Source organism: Zootoca vivipara, chromosome 12 (assembly GCF_963506605.1).
Source record: "Zootoca vivipara chromosome 12, rZooViv1.1, whole genome shotgun sequence".
Classification (NCBI taxonomy): domain Eukaryota; kingdom Metazoa; phylum Chordata; class Lepidosauria; order Squamata; family Lacertidae; genus Zootoca; species Zootoca vivipara.
Window position 1 is genome coordinate 40,196,728 of NC_083287.1, and position 23,726 is coordinate 40,220,453.

Below are 23,726 nucleotides of genomic sequence, written 5' to 3' on the forward strand. Positions count from 1 at the left end.
ATTATGCAGCTTCCATTGCAGTTTGATGATTGCATTTTTAAATCTCTACATAAGGGGCACTATCTTATTTCAAAGCTTAAGTCCAAACAGGACTAATTTATGGATTTAAGACTTGCTGCTAATGAAAAGTCAAATGGTAAACCTGATGGCTACGATTGCGGGATGACATTTTTGCCCAACTTACAGACTCTGGTTAAGCCCAAAGCAACTGAAATTTGAAGCAGCTCTTTTGAAATAGGGAACATCTGACATTATCCTAATCTCTCGCCCCCCCCTTGAAATCATTGGGCCTGATCTCATGGCTAGCCTATTCGCATTGACTTAAATGGGACCAAAGTGCAACGAAGTTAGCCTGCATCTTCCCCTATCCATTAAGAATATATATGTGTGTGTGTGAATGGTACATGGAAGGTGAGCATGTAAACATGTTTTGGCCACAAGCCTTCTGAAGTGGTACGGTTTAACAAGAGCTGGTCCATGTGATTCTGCTGCTCTTGTGTCGCTTTGCTTGAGCTGCAGCCTAGCCTCTTCAGGAGAGATAAGAAGGGTTCATGAGGTTCTTGATATTCCAGCCAAAGCTTCTCCTGGCCATCAGATGAGGTCCCAGGTCTGTTAGGAATATTTTGTGGGCATATGAATCAGCAGCTTTGCTCGATCTCCCATAGAAGTGGCAGAGTTTATCATCCTGTGATTTGCCAAGGAGCCAGGGTGTGTTTCCTACCCCATACCTATTAGTACCTTAATTAAGAACAAAATGACGTGCTGAGGACTACTGAAACATGGTAGCAACAGCACGAGGGGGATCAGTTGCTCCCTAAAGGAAAGGAGAGAAGCTGATTATGGGGAAGGTGGGTGAAGAAGTGTGGGCCTGTTTCTTAACAACGAGAGCTTGGACAGGCTCCTGACCAATATAGTAAGCTACCTCAGTCACAAGTCTGGCAGAGGAGGGTGAACTGTTTTTGCCATTACTCTATCCTAAATATAATGAGTGTTCTCACTGCTGATCTTGCATAGATGCTTCATTAGTAATCCTGGGGATGACAGCAGCTAGCAAATTTAAAATGACTTTGGGAGCAGTCAAATTCTGGGTGACCTGAGGACTGAATCTGGAGGCACAGAGAATCTAAACCATTAAAGTGGCAGAGTGACACCAACCCATATTGTTAAGTTCTTAATTCAGTAACATTGTACTTCAGTGTGGGGCTTGCTGTAATCCTATTGTATGATGTTTGCCCTGAAAGGACAGTCTTCCCTGATTAAGTAAAGTAGTAGAGCCAGGCATAGACGACTATCAGTCGACTTCTGCCTCAAGTGGGCCAAAGCCCCTCTTGCCATCTTGGACTGCAAAAAGTCTAGTAGTACTACTGGTGGGTTTCTGGTGACTGCAGAATGTTCATACATCTTTGAATGTGTTTTGCATGTTCCCGACATGTATCCTCTGAGCTGCTTTAAACAGAAATTAGAAATGTAGAATTGTTGTTGTTTAGTCATTTAGTCGTGTCTGACACTTCGTGACCCCATGGACCAGAGCACGCCAGGCACTCCTGTCTTCCACTGCCTCCCGCAGTTTGGACAGACTCATGTTGGTAGCTTCGAGAACACTGTCCAACCATCTCGTCCTCTGTTGTCCCCTTCTCCTAGTGCCCTCAATCTTTCCCAACATCAGGGTCTTTTCCAGGGAGTCTTCTCTTCTCATGAGGTGGCCAAAGTATTGGAGCCTCAGCTTCAGGATCTGTCCTTCCAGTGAGCACTCAGGGCTGATTTCCTTCAGAATGAATAGGTTTGATCTTCTTGCAGTCCATGGGACTCTCAAGAGTCTCCTCCATCACCACAATTCAAAAGCATCAATTCTTTGGCGATCAGCCTTCTTTATGGTCCAGCTCTCACTTCCATACATCACTACTGGGGAAACCATAGCTTTAACTATACGGACCTTTGTCGGCAAGGTGATGTCTCTGCTTTTTAAGATGCTGTCTAGGTTTGAAATTCCCAGAAATGGGAAAACTGGAATGGTCTGAAAGCACATGAGGCCACCACCTTGCTGAAGCTAAGCAGGGGCTGGTCAGTAGATGGGAGACCACCTGGGAGCCACATACATGCCACTGTGGGCTCCATGGTGAAAGACAGGCAGGGTATAAATGTAAGAAAATAAATTCTTTAGAAAAGATTTAACACTGCTATTCTATGTAATTGTTGCTTCTGATTGCCTTTTACATCATGCACTTTGAACTAAGAATTTATAAAGTCCATAGACGCACCTATCTAATTCACTATTAATCAAGTTTTTAAAAGTGGAAATACTTTGACATGCAGGAAAGCATTTTATTGTATCTTTTAATATGACATACAATGTGATCTGGTGTTTACAAATGTGATCCATCCTCTTGCCCAGTTCATATTGCTCCATGATATTTTTTGACAGTGCATCCTTTTCTTCCCTCACCCCCACCGTATGTTGTTGATCTAAAGATTTCCTATGACTGGATAGAAAACTTTCTGCAGCAATTGGGAGAGGATAGCTGAGCACCCTCTGTCTGCCAAAAGGTAGGCTGTCAGTTGCTTGAAAGGTAAACACTACATGACCTATAAGCCAGCCAGTCAACTTGCACATTGCCTTATTAGGTAAGCAGCTGGGAATGGAGTCTGGGGACAGAATTTGCTGGATGGCAAACTGAGCATCCGCCTGGGGGAGAGAGAAAGAGAGAGACACACAGCCCAACCTCCCAGTAGATGGGGCCCAATAGACATTCACTGGACTGAAATCACTCTTCACTTGCATTTTCATTAAATGTGGAATTTCATTTTGCAGGCACCAGAACATGGGGTTAACAGATCCCTCTTAATAGCTCATAAATTAGAAATATATTGCTCTTCTTCCATTGTATCTAGAACAACAAGGTCAATACTATACAATACTTTATAGTAATATTGCTATCAGTGTATTAATATTGCTATCAGTGTATGCATTTTTCCATTGTTGGTTTTTTTGTTAATTCTTGGTTGTATTGACATATTTATAAGAAAGAAAGAAACTATTGCAAATAATACATTTCTTCATATTCGTCTTTTCCCCCCTTTAGTTTGCCACACACTTCAGGGGAATTTCGGGGAGGGGAGCATGGAAAGCAGGCTTTTGTGTGGCTAACATTGACTAATGACCTGATAACTTGGTCTGATATGCTAAAGATAAAGCAGATAGGATCAGGTGTAAAGCACGTTGAAAGAGTTGCATTTGTGCAACAGTTCAAGACCATTGAAGTGCATCATTCAAACCCTGAGTCAGATGGTAGGTGGTATCAATTAGGGATCAGTTCATACTAGCTGGATGCATTTCCTTGCATTTGTGAAGCAGTGTCCATTGGTATTAACTTAAAAAAATGTGGGTGACTGCCCATACAGACCAGAGTCCTGATTAGTACCGTGTTTCTCCTAAAATAAGACACGTCTTATATTTATTTTTCCTCTAAAAAAACACATCACGGCTTATTTTCGGGGGATGTCTTTTTTTTTTTATTACCGGTAAGCATGGTACAGCATTATTAAGTACGGGGCTTTCTTGCGCCGCCCGGTGAGCCTGCTGCTGGGTCCCAGGGCTTCATGCGGCACGGCTGAGGCTGCTGCCGGGTCCTGCCGGGTCCTGCAGCTTCGCGCGCCGCCCGCTGCCAGGTCCCTGGGCTTCACACGGTGCGGCGCGGCTGGGGCTTTGCCCCGGCACCTGAAGCATTCAGATCATTGGTCACTGGACGATTCCCTCTCCCCTTTTAGTTCTCTCTCCTTCCTCCACCAGCCCTTACCTTCACCTCTCTTCCATTTGTTTTGTTTTTGCAGCATTTTTTTTTACAGGCATCCGTGGAGCAAGAGCACGGTGCCGCGAGCGCTCACGGCTTCTCGAGCACTGGCGGGGTGGCCGCGCAGGCAGGGGACTCCCAGCAGCTCGGAGCTGCTGCTAAAGAGAGCGCACACGCCGCACAAAAACGTGGGGTGCTGTTTTTGTGCGGCGTGTGCGCTCTCTTCAGCAGCAGCTCCGAGCTGCTGGGAGTCCCCTGCCTGCGCGGCCACCCCGCCAGTGCTCGAGAAGCCGTGAGCGCTCAGGAAGCTGTGCTTGGAGTCCGCCCCTACATCGCCTGGGCGGGCGCTTCCCCGCCGATCAGCTGGAGAGCGGCGGTGTGTGCGGCTTCAGCAACGAAGCTGCCTTTTCTCTGACCTCCGAGGGGGCTTTCTGCGGAGCTTCTTCTCGGTTGGAGACGCCTGGGGGCTAACTCCAGCAACGGCTGCGTTGGAGCGCTCACGCTCCCCCTTTCATTTGAGGCTCCTTTGTGGCGTCGGACGGCATCGGGGCCAGAAGGATCAGCCGCCGCTTACTTGTTTTTTGCGCGCGTGCCCGATTCTTCCGCAGGGGAGTTCCCGGGTCTCCTGCTACGGCCTCACAGCATTTCCTCCTGCCCAGGAGGGTCCCGCGAACGTACCCCAAACACGTCTTATTTTTGGGGGATGTCTTATTTTTTTTTGGCTTTAAAAGATCGTGCCATGGCTTATTTTAGAGGCACGTCTTATTTTAGGAGAAACACGGTATCTTCACACTGGTTGTAATGCTGCTGGCGTATGATCAGACAGGCCTTTATAGAGTAAGTTTGCTTGTTTACAACTTAATATAGAAGATGCTGTTAAATGGTCAATGTTTTGGTTTTCGTGTGCCTTTCTCATTTGAAGCAAGTAATGAATAAAATCATTTTAGCAACTTAGAAAGCTTTCCTATACCAAATCAGGTCATTGGTCCAATTTGGTCAGTAATATTTACACCGATTTCGACGTGGCTGTTCAGGATTTTACGCAGGAGTCTTTTCCAGCCCCAGTTAAAGATGCCAGGGAGAAAACCAGGAACATTCTGGAAAATTTAAAGTATATCCTCACTCTCCGGGTTTTATTTACTGATTTCATTACACATGCACACACACCACTGAATTGTAGAAAAGCAACAGCTCTAAGCTGTTTTGGCCCTTGCTTTTAAGAAAAGCTAGCCCTAAAAATGATTTTAGCATGTAAAGTAGACTACCACAATGTTTTGTGGACTGATCGGTACAGAGTTTAGCATCATTATTTTTTATTTTTTTATATTGAATAGAATATTAGGATATCAATACTCAGAAAATAAATGACACAAAACCAAAATCAGATCTGAAGCATAGAGGATCTGTGTGTCCTTTATGCTCTGTTTATAGGCAACAACAACAACCACAAAAAGCCAGTAGATTGCTTGCGTAGTACATAATAGCAGTGCTTATGCACAGGATGTGGCGCTTTGGCGGGGGGAGTATCCAAGCCAACCCCATATCTTCAATTCACTCTTGTTGACTCATCTAGAGGAATTGCATTCAGTATTTTCCAGTGATACTGCCAGCGATCATGTTACATCAACACCATGGTTGGCTGTTCCATGTTGTGTAATGACCAGAGTAGTTGTAATCAGGATGTTTTCTTATCTAAAAGACCCCTTATAAAAATATCCAGAATGTCTTCGTTTAATTACCTTTGCCAGGTGTTGTACTGTCTTTGTCTCTCCTTTTAAAAAGGAACTGCAGTCTTAGAAGTGACTCAGCAAGATATGGTTTTATTTTGTAGATGTAAGGTTCGGGAGTCTCTCTCACACAAACATATTTGCAGGATGAATTTCTGCCCCTCTACCCTGGGGGGTTGTGTTTGGAACTGGATGGAGGGCAATTTGTTTTTGTTTGGCAGAGAATAATTCTCCTTGGAAGTAAATATATTGCTGAAGACTGACAAGGATTTGGGGAATGAGTATCGGTTCCCCCCCCCAAAAGGAAGATGCATATGTATAAGTCAAAGTAGAGAGGCTGTGTGCTTTCAACACATCTGGCATTAACAATTTGCAATTATTCTGTAAGCGTGCTGCATGTTTCTGTTCTTGGACAAATACTCTCTATGTTGATCCTCACCTATGACCTCTTTGAAACAGTTTCTGCAGTGCAGTACAAAATTCTGCTTCTACAGGGATGTGTCCAAACTTTCCATACTCTGCAACACTGTCTTGCATCATTGTATAACAATAGCTGTGACTGAAGAAAAGTGAAATGGATTAAACATTTTCCTCGCTAGAGGGATGATCTCATGTCAGGAAATTTTATACCCGGTTGGAAGCTCATATAAATAACATCCACTAAGAGAACAGAGTAACACTTGCAAATCATCTTGGGAGGGGGGAGAGCAGCAGGAAGCTCTCTGAGATCCACCCATGTTTTATGTTTACAAGTCAATGTATCACCTTCACCTCCCCAGTAATTACGTGTATCGGATTAAAGCATGACCACTCAGTGTGTAGTCATTGCTGGAAAATGTGCAGCCCATTCTGAGTTGCAACCTGGCGCCAGAAACTGTATGGGGTTTGTATGGCAGTATGTCATTGCTACGTACTTAAAGGACTTGGGACACAGGCCTACGGCACAAATTTGGGGAGCAAACTTACAGAAGACTCAGCAGAGTTGGGGCTGATCTGCACCAGCCTAGCCCCTGCTCCGTACCTGCTGACACCAGGCAGGTGCATTTCACAGTATTCTTTTTTGCACCTGCTAAAAACATATTTGTTTAGACAAGCCTACCTAGATATGAACACCACTGCTGAGTGTTTTTAGTTTGCCATTGATTTTATTCTTGGAATGTTTGGCTATAATTATATCGATCTACTCTTTTTTGCATCGAATGGGCAAAACCATACTTGCCTTTAATCGAGCTTGGTTACTTTCCCCTTCACCCACTGATGACAGATATAGGAACATAAGAAAAGCCCTACTGGATGAGGCCAATGACCAATCTGCTCCAGCCTCCTGTTCTCGCAGTGGGAAGCCCAAGAGCAGGACCTGAGCACTACAGTTCTCTGCTCACTTGCGATTCCCAGCAACTGGTATTCAGAGGTCTACTGCCTCTGATGGTGGAGGGAGGACATAGCTGTTGTGGCTTGTAGCCACTGACACCTTTACCCTCTATGAACTCCTGTTCTAAAACCATCCATGCTGGTGGCAGTTGCTACTACTTGTAGGGCAGGTTCCATAGTTTAACTATGTGCTGTGTGACGAAGCACCTCCTTTCAGCTTACCTGAATTGCCCAACATCCGTTTCATTGTTCTAGTCGTGTTACGAGAGAAAGAGAGAGAAAACATTTTCTCTGTCCACTTCCTTCACTCCATGCATAAATTTGTACACCTCTGATTTGCTTTTTCTCTAAATAGGAAAATTCTTCAACTTTTCTTGATAGGCAAGTTTCTCCATGATCATTTTGGTTGCCCTTGTCTTGACCTTTTCCAGCTCTGCAACACCCTTTGGGAGGGGAGGCACATATAGCTGAAATTTCTGGGTCCCTTGCACATAGGACTCTGTCCTTTGGGTCTGCTTACTTTAGTTCTCATAGTCCCATTGCCCTTCCTCTCATCAAGTTAAGTCTACGATATTAGTTGCATTTTCTTAGAGCCCTGTTGAAGGCTGAGAGTCCTCTTGGGAGGAAAGTCTTAACGTGGATGTTTTGTGGTGCATTAGATCTGTCAGACTTCATCTGCATTCATGCTCATGTGTCATTGTGTAAAGATGCTTTGTTCCCTGCTGAATTTATGACCTCACAGACCTGTATGAGGAGAGGAACCCACACCGCTGTCTGTACCATATTAAGGCTTGTGTTCCTTGGTGGAATTGGCTGCTGTTCAGAGACCTCGAGTTGACTTTCACATCCAAGGGGCTGGTTGGAATTTTTATGAATACATTTTTTAAAAAATAAAAATAAGTATTATTCACATTTATACTGTTTGGAAAGTCATTGCAATATTTGGAAGCCTGCCCCCATTGTCTAAAAGCTTGGCCAGCTAAGAATTAAATACATAAAATATCTGCTAAAATCAAAGCAAAGCAAAATCAAGTGGGTGTTTAGGTTCCCTTCCAGAGGGAGGAAGTGCCACAATTTGTTCGTTGGGCCTCTGGTGTGCTTTGGTCATCCAAGACTTGATGATACCTCTAAGGCATCCTCACAAATCAGGGACCAGTACCTTAGATTCTGACTTGATAATAAAACTTTATAGCCTCCAAGTGGAACTGAACAAAGTAAGCTACTTAAGGAGGGCAGAAAAGCAATGTGGCTTCTTGACAGTGCAGTGTGTGTTCACCAAGGCTGCCCCCACCATTACCCAGAATAGCATTTCTGCACACAGTGGCAGGAGAGAGAGAGAGAGAGAGAGAGAGAGAGAGAGAGAGAGAGAGAGAGAGAGAGAGAGAGAGAGAGAGAATGAGAGAGAATTGCTGCCACTTTTTTAGTGTAGCCTTTCAGGAAGATAGGAAGCACCCATCTAGCTTAGCACTATCTTTTTCTGATGGGTAGCAGCTCTCCAGGCAAGAGCATTTCCCAGCCCCCTACTCTGAGACAGAAAAATCAGTGTGTGTGAAATAAGTCTCTTGCCATTTCATTAAAAAATATGGTTGTGTGACATAATAGACCTCAGCAACCTTTTGATGTTAAACAAAATATCAATAACTTCCAAGAGATCTTTTAGTTGCATGAGATAATCACTAGATGGTTGTATGCTGGAATCTCTCTGTTTTGTGCTTCTTTGCAAAAAAATAGCAGGAAAATCTTCATTTCAGCTACTTAATCCTGACACTTGAGAAGGGAGTGGATTTGAGTCTTAAGCACATGATGAGCTAGGAAGCTTAAAATGATCTCTTTGCCCCCTTCCCTTTAATATCCCTCTTGTGTATTTCACTCTCAGCAAACCACTCTAAAGAATAGGTACCTTATGTTGATATCAGCACTGAGCAAAGGCCACCCATTGCAGAATCTTCCTGTGACCATTCAGTGGGACATATCGCCGGAGATGAGATTATTGGGCAGTAACATGCTTAATTCATATGCTGTTTTAATGCCTCTCTTGAGCTATTGGGTCACATCAAAATATAGTTAGGCTTGTATTATAAATACATGCCTTTCCTAGGGCTGCCAGCTTTAAAACAACGAATTCATAGGAAGCTGCACTGACCGGCAACAGTTTTCCATGGTAGCAAAATTCCTTTCGTTGACAAAGCCTACCTGGATCTGCCAGGGATAGAAATAGGACCTTTTGCATGCAAAATCAGGTGTTCCTGTTTTTGGTCAAATAAGGTTAGCACTGGAGCAACTCTTAAGGGGATGGAAGGCTTTTGGAATGTTGTTATCTATGGATATCCACTGTATTCTTTGAACACGTGAAATGTGGAAATATAGGCCAGAGGGACAAGTTCACAAATTCCATATATGCAGCATTTTTAAAACAAAAACAGAAACCCATAGTTAAAACATACTGCTCCAAACCATTATTTAAACTTCCCATATGTTCAAAGTCTGTTTGGAAGCTATCAATGCATTCCTGCCACCATTTCCCCCTTTGAACAGTTGTGCCTAGTCCCTTTAGAACTCTTGAATTTAAGGAGTATTCTGGCGGTTTGGAGGGATCATCTCCTGAACTACCAAATTGGAGTGAGGGTGTTTGGGGTGCAGAGGGCATCAGTTACTTTTCATGAGCCTGTGAAGACTAGAATAAGAACTTACTCCTTTAAATGAGACACCTGGGTCTACTCTCCCCTCACTGGAGAAACCATGTTTCCATCCCTTTTGGTTAGTTTGGTTTAAAAAGGGGGGGTTGATATGATTTTAACCCTACTTAACTTTGAAGTCTCCTCATTTGAAAGGAGTTCATCGAATTAAAAATGAATGCTGCTGTTAGGTGAATTGTGTCCTACCAATTTTTACAACCATACTTTTAACAACTTGCGTCTTTAAATTTTGAAGTTCTTCTAAGACTGATGTCTGTTCCCAAGAACTTAGTTATCCATCTTTCCTCCCCCTCAACTGTGAACCAAACACTGTTTTGCTCATATGCTGTTCATAATTCTCAGCAGTTTCAAAATTTTGCAATTAGTCTGCCAGTAGTAGGGCAAGTATTTAGCATAATGGATATGATTACCAGCATCGATCCTTCTGTAGAAACCAAACTGGTTGGCTGTCTCTGCTTTCTGTTTAAACTATCACTGCAGTATATTCTGATTACAGGTATCATATTTGCCTTTCCTTTATGGCAAATGAGGATTTATTTATTTTTTCATTTCTATTCCCTAGTCAAAATAAAGGGTTTGGGGTTTTTTGGGGTGTGTGTGTGGCTATTTAATTGCTAGAATATAAATAGTCATTCAGCTAACGGTTTCAAGTGGTAATATTATGAATCTCCCAGTCCAATCTGTTTTAGCATTCATGTGCCTAATTTCTGTTTGTAATCTGATTACTGCCTTGAGCTGCTCCACTTTGCAGCCTATTGCTATGCATTTACTGTACTCCCTGGGATGCGATAGCCTGACAGCTCCAGTCCTGAGCTATGAAAAAATCTCTACACAATATTGCTAAGACGGGCCTAGGGCTGTGGCTGACTGAGAATTAGCTGCTATTGTAGTTTTCTCCTTTTGCCTGGTCCCTTTGTTTTCTGCAACCATGTTTCGAAATCCTTGGATATCCAGCTATTTGCGAAATGTCAGCTACTCCGAAGACCAAGGTAAGAGTGCCAAGTCCATCGGAAATAATGCAACTGAATGTAATTTATTGTAATCTAAATTCAAACAGTTTTCTTCGAGGTTTCTTCCCTTCCCCTCCCTCCCGTCATGAAAAAAACATTTACCACTTTGTTAATCAGCATTTAGTTTGGCATCTAGTCTTATTGTTTTCCCAAAGGACGCTCTTTTAAAAAATCCGATTAGATGAATCTTCTAATTAGCTTAGCTAGCAGTTGAATTAAGGCCTTGTAGATATACTGAGTAACCATTAATGGTAATATCTTTTGAGGATTTTTTTTTAAAGGTGATGTCTATATTGTGCATATGTTAAGAAGAGGCTTGCTTGTTTGAATTTTTTTAATTGTTTTGATTGGTAGTGCAGTGATCAGTTTAAACTCTGAAGCAATAAATAATTTTATTGCCTTCAGAAAATAAACAAATAAAACAGTGCATGCATATATTAATTGCTTTCCAGTGAAGAGTTTTATGAATACAATTGTCATAATCCTGTGACTGCCCATGGAACAAAGTATTGATACATTTGCAGTGACTCCTTAGAATTCTGGAGAGAATACTGGACATGATTGTCAGACTAACCACCAAAATATCAGCCAACCCTCTTGAGACAGCCTAGAAAACAGAAATGCTTTTACGTCTGTTAAACATCTTTATGTAATTTAAGTGCTGAATGCATGCTATTTGAGCAATAGGTTTCTTTCCCCCCACCCCTTGAAACTTTTAACACATAATGTTAAAAACATGTACCATCCACGAGAAACTCCACTTACGGAACTTTTTGAGGCAAGGTGTCGTAGCATTTTGGAATTTGCTGTAGATTGAAAAGGTACCCTCCCTGCCCCCATCACATTCACACAAACAGTGTACCAATATTTTAAGCTGCTCTGTGCATTGCAGTTATTCAAAATGTGGGTTTGGTACTTCATGGTTAATGGAGAGTCAAATCATAATATCACTCAGGCTTTTTCTTCTTTGGCTAGCTTCCCTTCTTCCTCCACATCCCTTAAGTTGAAAGCTTCTCCTGTTTTGGCTGGGGATGGAGAGGAATTTTCTCTGTGGCCTTCTGGAGGCTTTCATGGTTGAGATAGGTATCCATGCCAAAAGCTGTGTTGGGTTATACACCATTTAGAATTGCTATAAATTTTTACGCATGCCTGGCTTTAATTTAACCAAACTCATATACTGTTAGAGAATTATTAACAGCTGCTCTTTCCAATAATACAAATCTATTATTCTTAAAGGTCATTCTTTTTCATTAAGACGCAGAGTTTCAAACAGGGTAATAATGGTAAATCACTGCTAATGCTTGCCTTGGCTATTGTGTGTGTTTCTTTGTTTTTTAGTTGCTTTCATAGGGTAAGCTTTATCCATATTGTTACTTTGGGGAACAAAATAAACTGGATATCATCATAGGATGAAGCAGATGCCAAGTTTGAAAACAATGTTTGCTTGCTGACAAGGCTTCAGAAACACTGAATTGTTACTGTCTATTCCAGTTAACTTAAAACAATATTTTACTGACTACTTAATTTTTTCCGAACTTTCTACGCTTCTCTTTAAAAAGCCAAGTCATTTCAGTGTGGAGGAGGGAGAGAAGATGAGAGAGTTACGTACTTAGCTTTATTAAAAACTTCTTCTAGACCATGTTTCCATTTGAACAAACAAAATGATTGTATCCAAGGCTGCCAATGAATGGAACATTTCTTGCTCATGCAACAAAACTTACCCTTGCTTTCCTTGGTGTGCATCCCACACCCTTTTCTCTCCGCTGTGCAACCTCAAATTCTGTTCCAAAAAATTAGGGGATCCAAAGAGTTGGGGGCTGACAGGAGGAGAGGAAGGGGAAGTCCCATTGCGTGGCAAGGTCCCAAGGCCTCCCAAGATGTCTGAATACAGACACATGAAACCAGTATTTTAGGTTAATGGGCTGAAAAGGCTTTATTGGTTACAGAATGTGAGTGGTATTGGTTTAGACCAGGCATAGGCAAACTCAGCCCTCCAGATTTTTTGGAACTACAACCCCCATCATCCTTGACCACTGGTCCTGTTAGCTAGGGGTGATGGGAGTTGTAGTCCCAAAGCATCTGGAGGGCTGAGTTTGCCTATGCCTGGCTTAGGCATTGGAAACGAACCAACTACCGGTATATCTGACTCCTGCCCGTCTGCAGGAAGTCTCGGAAGGGTTAACCACCAATAGGGGGAGCCCTGCTGGAGCACATCAACTAGGAACTCCCCCAGTGTCACTGCTAGGGGTTGTGCCATGGCCCTAGTCTAGCCCCTGTCTGGGCTTCGGACAGAGACCATGCCCCCCGGATTCCTTTAATGGAAAACCCTAAATTAGGAGGGGTAGGTGATGGCCACTACCTCCCCTATTAAAGCACTGGTGTTTTTCCCCTCTCCCATTAAACCTTTTGCTGATGTGATATCTTCCTCTTCCTCCTCTTCTTCTTCTTCTTCTTCTTCTTCTTCTTCTTCTTCTTCTTCTTCTTCTTCTTCTTCTTCTTCTTCTTCTTCTGCGATCACTCGTAGCCAAGTAAGATTGTCTTCCATAAACACAGTTTTAACAGTGAGTCTGTAAGTGACTGTGGAGGCCAATTCTGGATCCCCACATCCTTCCAGAGTGGGGACATTGGTTTCCAAGCGGGAGTTGATCACAGTGTCGATTTGCCAAGTGTGCCTTCCTCTTAGCACACTTCTCCCCTGCGTCCTGAGTTCAAGTGTCTTCAAAGCCCATGACACCTTTGGTAAAGACTGTTCTCCAAACCTTTTGCTGATGTGATATAATTTCTTCTCTTTGTTCCAGATTTTGACAAAGAAAATTTGGTCAGGTATAAGACTCCAAGATTACTCCAAAGGAGGAGGACACTAAGGTAAACAAACAAAACTCTCTTAACATTTCTTAGGTGTAACTGACTAGTCCCTGTGAGAACAAAATACAACAGTTGACTTAATCTTGGCTTAATCGTCATCATTGTAGTATTTATATAGCAGAACAACAAAGAGTCCTTTGACACCTTGGACACTAGCAGGTATTTGGGGCTAGTTCACACCTAGGAAGTCCTACTGGATATTGTTGAATTGCCTCTGTTTGCTCCACACTGCCTGGAGCCAGGAGGAACAAACTATGACTCGTGTTTTGTGTGAACCATCACTCTCGATCAGTTTCTCTTCCATAAGCAGCAAGTCAAGAACAAACCTTGGCTTCTGCCTGTAGTTTCTTTGGAGAAAACAGAGTGCAAGTGTTGGCAAGGATGTAATGTCAAGGCAAGGTTTGTGGTTTGTTGTTCCTGGCTCCAGGTCAGGCAGAGCAATTCAGCAGCAAGAACTAGCATGCTGCTATTTCATGGTACGCCATAAACCATGGCTTACTGGCTATGCAAACCAGCCCATAGTATTTTATGGGGCAGAGCCCACTCTGTCAGATGCTTGAAATGTTACTCTCAGCTGGCAGGAAAAAAAATGAGAGGGGAGCCAAAAGCTATGAAATGTAAGAGGAACAAGGAGGTCTGTGAGGTTTCTGTGCAAAGTTCAAATTGAAATGTCACAGCCCTCCTGTACTTGGTATTTCATGGTCTTGTGACTCCACTGTTAACACCTTGTGTGTGCGTGTGTGCCTCACAACTGACGGTAACATTTCATGCACCCAAAAGAAGGTTGCTAACCCATGAAAACATATGTCACAACAAATCTGTACATCTTTAAGGTGCCACAAACAAAGGAGGTGGCGCTGTGGTCTAAACCACCGATCAGAAGGTCGGCGGTTCGAATCCCTGTGATTGAGTGAGCTCCTCTTACTCAGTCCCAGCTCCTGCCAACCTAGCAGTTCGAAAGCATGCCAGTACAAGTGGATAAATAGGTACTGCTGTGGTGGGAAGGTAAACGGCGTTTCCATGTACTCTGGTTTCCATCATGGTGCTCCATTGTGCCAGAAGCGATTTAGTCATGCTGGCCACATGACCCGGAAAGCTATCTGTGGAAAAACGCTGGCTCCCTCGGCTTGAAAGCAAGATGAGTGCCGCCACCCCATAGTCACCTTTGACTGGACCTAACTGTCCAGGGGCCCTTTACCTTTTTAAAAAAACCTTTTACCCCTCTGAACATACATTTGGAGATATCAGAAGTCACTGCATATTTAAATCTATGTGCACTGCACTAATCACCCATGCAGATTCACCCTAGAAATTAAGAAAGTGGCTGTATAAACCAATCTTTTAGTCTCTGTCCTGAAGAAAAAGCTCCATATCATGCTTTTGGAATAGAGCAGGCTTGGGTCTTGAAGGAGCCTTCTTGAGCAATAAATGGAACTCCAACCAAAAGCAGGAGAGGCAGGAAAGAAACCAAGTATCCATCTTTTGCTGTTACTACTGTCATGGCATGTATGTACATGCAAATATTGGCTGGTCCTCCCTTAGTTGCAATGAAAGCTTCTGCTCTGCCCAGGCCCACTTAGCTGCCTTGAACCAAGTCATACCACAGGTGTGGCTCTCGGGAATCTCAGATAGCGGTCCCATTTCCCAGCCTTCAATTGGATATGTCAGGGAGTGAACCTGAAACCTTTTGCTTGCAGACTACATGTTCTGCTGTGGTCCATCTACATAAAGAGCAATAGAGGAACTGAAATAAAGAGAGCTGAAGTATGTATGCTAGTGTGTATTTTAAAAGGAATGGTTATGTGCGTTTGTTTTTGCTGCCTTTTCCATGAAGGAGTTCAAGGTTATGACTTCTTTGGGTGTGCAGTATAATGAGCCATAATGAAAAAATGCCGTTTTCCTTGGGGTTTGAGTTAATGGTGTTGCTGATTGTTGGGAATGGTAATTAGGTTAATAGGACAGATATTCAAAGACCTTACATCACAGAAGCAAAGAGCAATCCTCCTTTATTGTTTTCATCTTAAAACATGCCCTCTTTGCCCAAAATTATTGTCAGCCCATGTAACAGGAGCTCAGTCAGATAGCTTAGCAGTTTGTTTAATGTTACCTAGTTTTAAAACAGTAAATAATTGAAAGATTATAAAGCCTAGTTCTTTGGGCTGTGCTTTTATGGTAAAGGTAAAGGGGCACATCAGGGGAAGGCTGGTCTAGACTGAGAATAATAATAGTAATAAACTGCAGCCAGAAGAACAAAAGAGAGTTTGTGAGAAGGTTAGTTTCTTTTCCACAGCACAGGCATGAACTCCCACACTAATAAACCAAGGACCAGAAGAACGAATGAGGATATGGCATAATATGTAGTATTGATCATCGAGGATGATAGGCCGATGCCATGGGCTGTCCAAGTACTTGTTAGCTAAGGCACTAATGCTTCCAGTGGGGGGGGGGACTGCTTATATGCCGTAGTATACTGTAACTTGATTAATAGCAGTCTTCCACACCTTTGTTAAACGTAACGTTGTCGATGCTACAGTTTTCAGAAAGAGTTTTCATTTGAGGATAAAGAAGAGCTTGCAAACAGCACTAAGGATATCGATGCCAACCTTTTAGCAGTGCTGCCAAAAGGTAGGTACAGAATTGTGTTTTCTTGTATAGTGGCTTTTTAGAACGTCGCTTTGAAAGACAGCCATAGGCATGTGTTCTTCATAAACAACCTTTTGCCCCATTCCTGAAAGAGGCATACTGAAAGCAGAGGGTTTGTCCTGGGATAATGGTTCTACTCCTTGCAAAATTCTGACATGCCAACAATAAACTATTATCATGGTGTGCAAAATCTCCCAGCAATGGTCATTCACCTCCCTCTTCCCTCAAAAAGGAACCGGGAACATGAAGTTCAGTGCCATCTCCAGGTTCTTGTAGGGTCTTGGGGCAAGATGGCTTTAGCGAGCCTCCCTCCCTGTGTGGGCCCCTCAAAAACACAGAGCATTATATGAATGGTTAGTTCAGGCCTCTATACCTAACTGCCTTTATCTAGAATCAACTCTTATCATTCACACACTTGCCTAATGGAAGACTTAGATCTCCAAAGAAAAACTGCTCATTTTAGACTGAACAGAGGGCTGCAAGCACAGAGCAGCTGCACTAGGAGAGCTCTTCCAGAGGAGTCACGCCAGTTAACTCTAAATGAGCTGCATACTACAGGAGAAGGCAGCAGTGACCATTCCCCAAAGCTCTCTGTTTAAGTCTTTGTCTTTGAGGTATGTGGAAAGCCTCTTTTCCAGGGGTCAGCAACTTTTTTCAGCCGTGAGCCAGTCCACCGTCCCTCAGACCATGTGGTGGGGCAGACTATATTTTGGAAAAGAAAAAGAACAAATTCCTATGCCCCACAAATAACCCAGAGATGCATTTTAAATAAAAGGACATATTCTACTCATGTAAAAACATGCTGATTCTCGGACCGTCTGTGGGCCGGATTGAGAAGGCGATTGGGCTGCATCCGGCCCCCAGGCCTTAGGTTGCTTTCCCCTGCTCTTTTCTGACCCCATTGTCCTTGCCTCAGGGCTCATCCATTCTATCCCAGAACTTCCCCACTCTCTCCAAGTCCCTTCCAATCCTATGTTCTTTCCAATATCATCCTCATGCACAGTGTTCTTCAACCTTGGGTCTCCACATGTTGTTGGTCTACAACTCCCACCATCCCTGACCATTGGCTAAGGTAGCTGGAAATGATGGGAGTTGAAGTCAAACAACTTCTGGGGACCCAAGCATCACCGCCCTAGCATCATGAAATAGTTCCAGAGTGGTGCACAAAGAAATAAGTACGTTTGCTTACATGAAATTGATCTGGGAATTAGGTATTGTTTTTATTTTTAAAATGGCGATGCAAAATTCTCAAAGTCTTGATTTGGACACGCTTGTGTCTTCCCCTTGTGATAGAAACTGCAAAAGGCTTTTTATTTTGCTCTTAAAATAGGTAGACTGTGCATTACTGTCACATGGCTAGTATCTAACTGGATCCTTTATCCTGCCTGAGAGAGTTTTTTGCCATAATGTGGGACATTTGTTAGTGTGATAGGGAGACTGTTCCTTCCTGAAATTTAAAGCTGTTTGACACACACAAACTATAAATGGAGAGACAAAGATATTTCTTCCTTTGCTTGTTTTTAAACTACCATTGGAGTATATCTTAAGACACTCTTGGCAGATGCATATTTAACCTGCTAAAATGTAACTGTTGCCTTGTGTAAAATCACCCTCAACCATATATAGCTTTCGAAACCAAGATTTATAATGCAATCTATTGCAAAATAACCCAGTTTTAAGTGCCCTGAGCAGCATTTTAAAATAGATTCTAAAGTCTGTGATTCCTCTTATGGGAGAAGGGTTGTCACTTACATGATATGTGTAGAATCCTTGGGACTAAGTGACTTAAAGCAAAGCTGGTTGCAAATGCATGCCGGATCACTCATCTTTAAAATGCTGCTTTCTCTCTTGTAAGTGTCCTGTGCCTCTCAGCTGTGCCGAGATAACTTGTGCAGCCCAGCTGTTTCCTTCAATGGTCAAAAGTTTATGCTGATGTTCAGACCGGCCCAGCACGTCTGTGTGAAATTGTATACCTCTCAATGGGATCGTGAAAAGAGTGAGCATGCAGGTGGCTTGCACTGATGATGCATGCATTACAGGACATACAAGAAAAGCAAAATTTAACTGACCATTTCCCCCCACCCCAGGGATTTACTAGTATCTGTGGAAAGAAAATACTTTTAAACCTAGGTAAATGTGAGTTTTACTTATATACAGCATATAGAATGGGGTGGAAGCGAACCTGTGGCCCTCCAGATAGTGTTGGACACTTCAGCACCCGTCCCTTCCAGATTTGTGTCCCTTTTTATAGGAAATGCTTGCTTTTTGTGGATTCTGCAGTTTCCCGGTCAAAGGCCAGGGATTGTCGGGAGTGGTAGATCATCAACATCAATCCCCAGGTTCCCCTGCTCCTGATCTAAAGGAACTTCATGTTAGCAGGGGTACCTGTCAGGTCACTTTAAAGGGGGGTGGGGACAAAGTTGCCTTAGGAGAGCCTCCAGTCATATATTAACCTATGTAACTGATATAACTGTCTGGAATCTCAAGTGTGGAAAAAGTGTGATGCTGCACAGTCTAGGGCTGTGCTATTTTTATGTCTGGTCTTGCTTGAGAAGGTGTTGGGGAGATACTCCACAAGCCCATAGCTTTCACTTAGGCCTGCAAAACAGCAGCAGAACCCAGGATGCTGCTGGCACCTGAGGAAGACCATTGCATCAATTGCAGAGTTGAGATTGCAGGGTTTTAACCTCTCAGCTGGCTATTAATCCAGGATACGGACCATCCTGCACTGCACTGTGGGAAAGGAGAGAATCCTATTTTCTTTCATTCACCTTCCCTCCCCTGCAAGGCTTGAACAGGACTACAAATCTCCTGTTCCAAACTGCCTGGGGGCCTGAACAGGAACATTTATTACGGAGCGTGGAGGCATTTTGCTGCAGGTCTCACTTGCAAATAAACTCTTCGGGGTTTTGCTTCAGCGAAGTGGCGACTTTCAGTTCATATGTTAACCATGGTGACGGTCCATTGATGGCAATAAAAAGAAGTTTATGCTCTTAGGTCTGCACCTAAACAAGAGTTGGCTATGCGTAGGTGTTATTTATGTGGCTTACGTCCTCGGCTAAAAACCTTAAAAACCTGTGCTGTAGTCAGCTTTAGAGTTGCCAAGCATACAGTGCATTAGTGGTGCAAGCAGTAAAATTGTTCTGCCAATTAACCAGAGCTGGGGAGTGAAAAGCAAGTGAAAGCCATGCAGTTGGCTCCACTCGTGACCCACAATATTTCCCCTCTCCAAGCTCTGGTCTCAGTTTTCCTCCTGACTTTCCAGCTTCTGATTTTGCTCTGATCCTGCGGACTGCCCCTCCTGCAGCATTTTTCTCATCAGGCTTTTGGATAGAGTCTGAATGTATATATGGTAGCTGTGCAAGCCATGATGTCAAAAGCAGCTGCCACTTTGTATATAAACTTCTGTTTCCTCTTGGGGTGTTATTTGTTTGTTTTTATTTACACTGTTGCAAAATGAATAAAAAAATACTATTACCTTAAGTTCATTGGCCCACATTCACTGGCAGAGGAAGAGGGGGGTGGGGGAGCGTACCGCCCCCGGCAACACAATCCTGGGGGGGGGGTGCCATCCCAGCTTCCCCCCCCCCCCCGCGCTGGGCACCACACCCTTGCAGACGATGTGCCACACCCCCAGGATGCTGCCATGCCCCTGCAGGTGGCATGCCACGCCCCCGGGATGTGTGCCAGCCATGCCCCCGCCTGCTCTCTGCCCCCAGTGCCGGAGCATGAAGCTGCACCACTGCCTATATTTGGCTTATATGCCCTTCTCTGGATTCCACCTTTTGCGGAAGTGAGATGGGTTGTGACTGAAACTCTGACTTTTCAGTGGTGGCACCCTGGTTGTGGAATGCTGCTGCTTGCTAGCAGACTGCAAAACAGTTGTGGCTTGTAGAGTTAATGTACCTTTGAAGCAAGAGCTCCTGCCTCCTTCTTTATAATGGCTTCTCCACTGAGCATGAAGTATGAATTTCAAAAAATAAATAAATTGTGAATGTCTGCTGTTTGAAGGAACACAGAATTCTAGTAACTTCAGAAGAGAAGCTCTTTAAGATCAGGGAAGTAGCTCATAGCACGAGCTGGCTCACCTCTACCAAAAGTTATTTTATGATTATGCATGGTTGAGAAACATCCTGAACAGGAATGAGAATAATGTTGGTATTCTACAGGTTTCCAAAGTTTTACATAATATTTTTCTTAATCTGCTGTTTGCTAATACCGGTAACTGTGTTGTAAAAATCCAAGGGTTGTATCCAATGAGTAGACCCATTAATATTACAGTGGTACCTCGGTTTACAAACACAATTGGTTCTGGAAGTCTGTACTTAACCTGAAGCGTGCTTAACCTGAAGCGAACTTTCCCATTGAAAGTAATGGAAAGTGGATTAATCTGTTCCAGACGGGTCTGCAGAGTACTCAACCTGAAGCGTACTTAACCCGAAGTATGAGTGTAATTGGTTCCGGAAGTCTGCACTTAACCTGAAGCATACTTAACCTGAAGCGAACTTTCCCATTGAAAGTAATGGAAAGTAGATTAATCAGTTCCAGACAGGTCCACGGAATACTTAAACTTAAAATACTCAAACTGAGGCGTACTTAAACCGAGGTATGACTGTAATGGGTAATATTAATTACAAGTAGTCTTGTGCATTAATTTCAGTGGGTCTACGCTTATGACTAACCTAGAATATAACTGCAAACCACTCCATTAACAAAGTGCATAGTTTCAGATTTCTAATAAGTATTTTATGGGGTTTTGTTTTGCTTCAGTTTCCGAATTAAGAAAACTCTTCGAACCGAACAGGCAGGATACCTTGGAAATGAAAAGGTAAATTCTAGATCTTCCTCTGTATTTCTCAAAGTAAAAATGATGTTGTGATTACTCCTTCCATCACATCTTAGGATCACCTCCAGTTCTTTAGGTGATATTTCTGACATAACCTCTTGCTTTCATTTTCCCCAGGAAAGAAAGGATAGCTAGGCGTTTAGAGGGAATTGAAAATGACACTCAGCCCGTCCTTTTGCAAAACTGTCCAGGATTGGTTACCCATCGTTTGCTAGAAGAAGATACGCCAAGATATATGCGTGCAACAGATCCATATAGTCCTCACTTCAGTAAGAAACATATTTGTAAGATGTGCTATTCTTAACCAAGTATTGTAGCAGATTTGGGCTAGTAGGAGCTCTGCCTGGCTATGAGTAGGTACTATAGAATCCTTGTGTTTCCTTTGTTTTAAAGGGCAACTGGTATAAAATACCTTAAACATTTTTAGGGTCTTTATTCTATGGGAGTGTGTGCTAGCACATAGAAAAGTAGGTGGCTTTAAGAGGGGCTTAGTCAAATTCTTGCCCAATCGACTATTATGTTCTTCTGTACTAGGTTTTTTGTTTTTGTTTTTAAATGCAGCTCATGCTTAGAAATAGCTAACCATAAGGATCCATAGAATCGGTGAATAGTGAGGATGCTCAGCTGCACTATGTATCTAGGATTTTATCAGCCCAGGACAGTCTATTTAAAAAGTAATATGGTTGAAATAAAAGACACAGCTTATAAGCAATTCTGCTGTATTTTGATATGATGGGAGAAGTCCTCACAGCTTGGTTTGGAAATTGAAGAGTAACTTCAAATATTTGTGGTAAACGCTCAAGAAACAGGCAGTAGTTGCAAGTTTTAAAGTTACTCCTAATTTTCATTGCTCTCTGTTGAGGTTGTTTAACTGAACTGGACTTAAACTTCCTCTGTTTTTAGCCCCAAGTCCTGGACACCAACTGCTGTTTACAAAGAGATAAGCAAATCATAGAAATATTAGAATTGTAAAGTTGGAAGGGACCCTGAGGACCATCTAGTCCAGGCATCCCCAAATTTGGCCCTCTAGCTGTTTTGGGACTACAACTCCCATCATCCCTAGCTAACAGGACCAGTGGTCAGGGACGATGGGAGAGTTGTAGTCCCAAAACAGCTGGAGGGCCAAGTTTGGGGATGCCTGATCTAGTCTAACTCCTTGCAGTGCAGGAATATGCAGCTGTCCCAAGCAACCTTGGTGTTATAAGAATGGTGCTACCATTCTCTAACCAACTGTGCTATCCAGGGAATGCCCCTAAAGGGAACTTTTAAGGCTCGAGGGACTTATGGACCAGCCCAGGGATGCTTCTTGACCTTGGGACAGGGGCACAAATATGGACAGTCCCACCCAGAACTTTTTTTAACCAAACTGTGGGGAGCTCCCTAACCCAAAATGCCATTAACAGAGGCAAAGGCTATTTACAGGCTCTGCAAGCCATCACCCTAGCCTATTTTTTCATTTCCTCTTTAGCAGTGAGACGGAATTGAAAGCCCAAATACTTTCCCATAGATTCCTTAATGTCTGCTTCAAACATTGTAACTTGTATTGAATACTAAGGCATCTTGAAGAAAGTCATAGGGAAGTGGATGAGTGTCAGGATAATACTTACAACTGTTTAAGACTTTTTAAAATCTATATAAAAAGAGAGAAATTGGGAAACCTTCTGCCTGTTTTAATTATTCTGTGTTGTTATAGGAAGATCAAATGAAGAAGAAACTTCAGATTCCTCAGTAGAGAATCAGCCAAGATCAAGATACCAAGCAGAATCCAGTGGAGGAAAAACAAAGCCACCTTCTTACAGCCCTTCAGTCATGGATTCCCAGGGACCCGAGTCCAAAGCGGAAAGGATAGCTAGGTACAAGGCAGAGAGGCGACGCCAGCTGGCTGAGAAATACGGACTTTCGATAGATTCGGATGTGGACTCGGAATATTTATCCAAATATACCAGGGCAAGGAAAGATCAAGAAGTGGCCGAGAAGAGAGTACCAAAGAGTGAGAAAAATGAGGATGAAAGTAAAGATTATAGTTCTCTGTACTCAGGTAAAACAGAGACTAAGGAGATGAGGAATGCTTCTTTGGAGTCAAAGGAAAATTATGTGCTTGAGAGGGCAAGTTCTCCAGAAAGGGAAAAACTGCATTTGAATGAGGACAATGAGAGAGAAGCTCCAGAACCTAGTTGCAACAGACACGTTCTACCCTCTGCATCAGAGAATTCCACACCCTTCTCATATATCGGCCATGACTCCTCCCTAAGTGAAGTGCCAAGTTCGCCAAAGCAAACTCGCAGGGTTTCCCTTTCTTCACCAAAGCAGCTAGCTTCACCAAGTCATTCCCTCAGCGACAGCAGATTAGGGTAAGTGCACTGTTCCTGTCGCTGTTTTGTAGAGTGTCAGCAACTGCTGGTATATGGTACCTGCTCCAAGGACTTCGCATTGTCTTATATTAGATAGGTGGACAATGGCAATAAGGGGCAACTGGATAGGAAGCAAGTAGCACAAGGGCTTACCCCATCAAGAGGTGTGAATTAGTACAATGCACACATCCAGTGGCACTTCTAGTGTTGGAGGAAAAGGAACAAGATTGGATATAGGATTTTGGGAAGGGAAAATTAAGCAAGACAGATCTATGCACGGCACAGATTGTATGTTTGGAACAGCCTTTGAAAGAATGGTTGAAATCCACCAAGAAAGCAGGTGTTGTTGTACTGGTGTACAAATAGCATTGCTAAAACTTTGAGGTCAGTACAGAAATAGGGAACATATTGAGGGAAAGAATTCTGAAA

The 23,726-nt window shown here is 43.0% G+C and overlaps 1 protein-coding gene across 23 annotated transcripts in view; it reads left to right on the forward strand.

The window, feature by feature from the left end:
- The window catches only part of SVIL (supervillin), a 153,924-nt gene that overhangs the window by 69,383 nt on the left and 60,815 nt on the right, over positions 1-23,726 (forward strand). For 7 of the 23 annotated variants that reach the window (XM_060280860.1, XM_060280863.1, XM_060280862.1 and 4 more), the window contains exons 1-6: positions 4,107-10,571; positions 13,391-13,457; positions 15,991-16,082; positions 20,871-20,928; positions 21,064-21,215; positions 22,640-23,297. In XM_060280860.1, coding sequence (XP_060136843.1) covers positions 10,511-10,571; positions 13,391-13,457; positions 15,991-16,082; positions 20,871-20,928; positions 21,064-21,215; positions 22,640-23,297 — 1,088 coding nt within the window. In that variant the 5' untranslated portion in view covers positions 4,107-10,510. Of the gene's footprint in view, positions 1-2,469; positions 2,545-4,105; positions 10,572-13,390; positions 13,458-15,990; positions 16,083-20,870; positions 20,929-21,063; positions 21,216-22,639; positions 23,298-23,726 lie in introns of those variants that run through there. The other 16 variants (XM_060280874.1, XM_060280872.1, XM_060280875.1 and 13 more) reach the window with 5 other exon arrangements.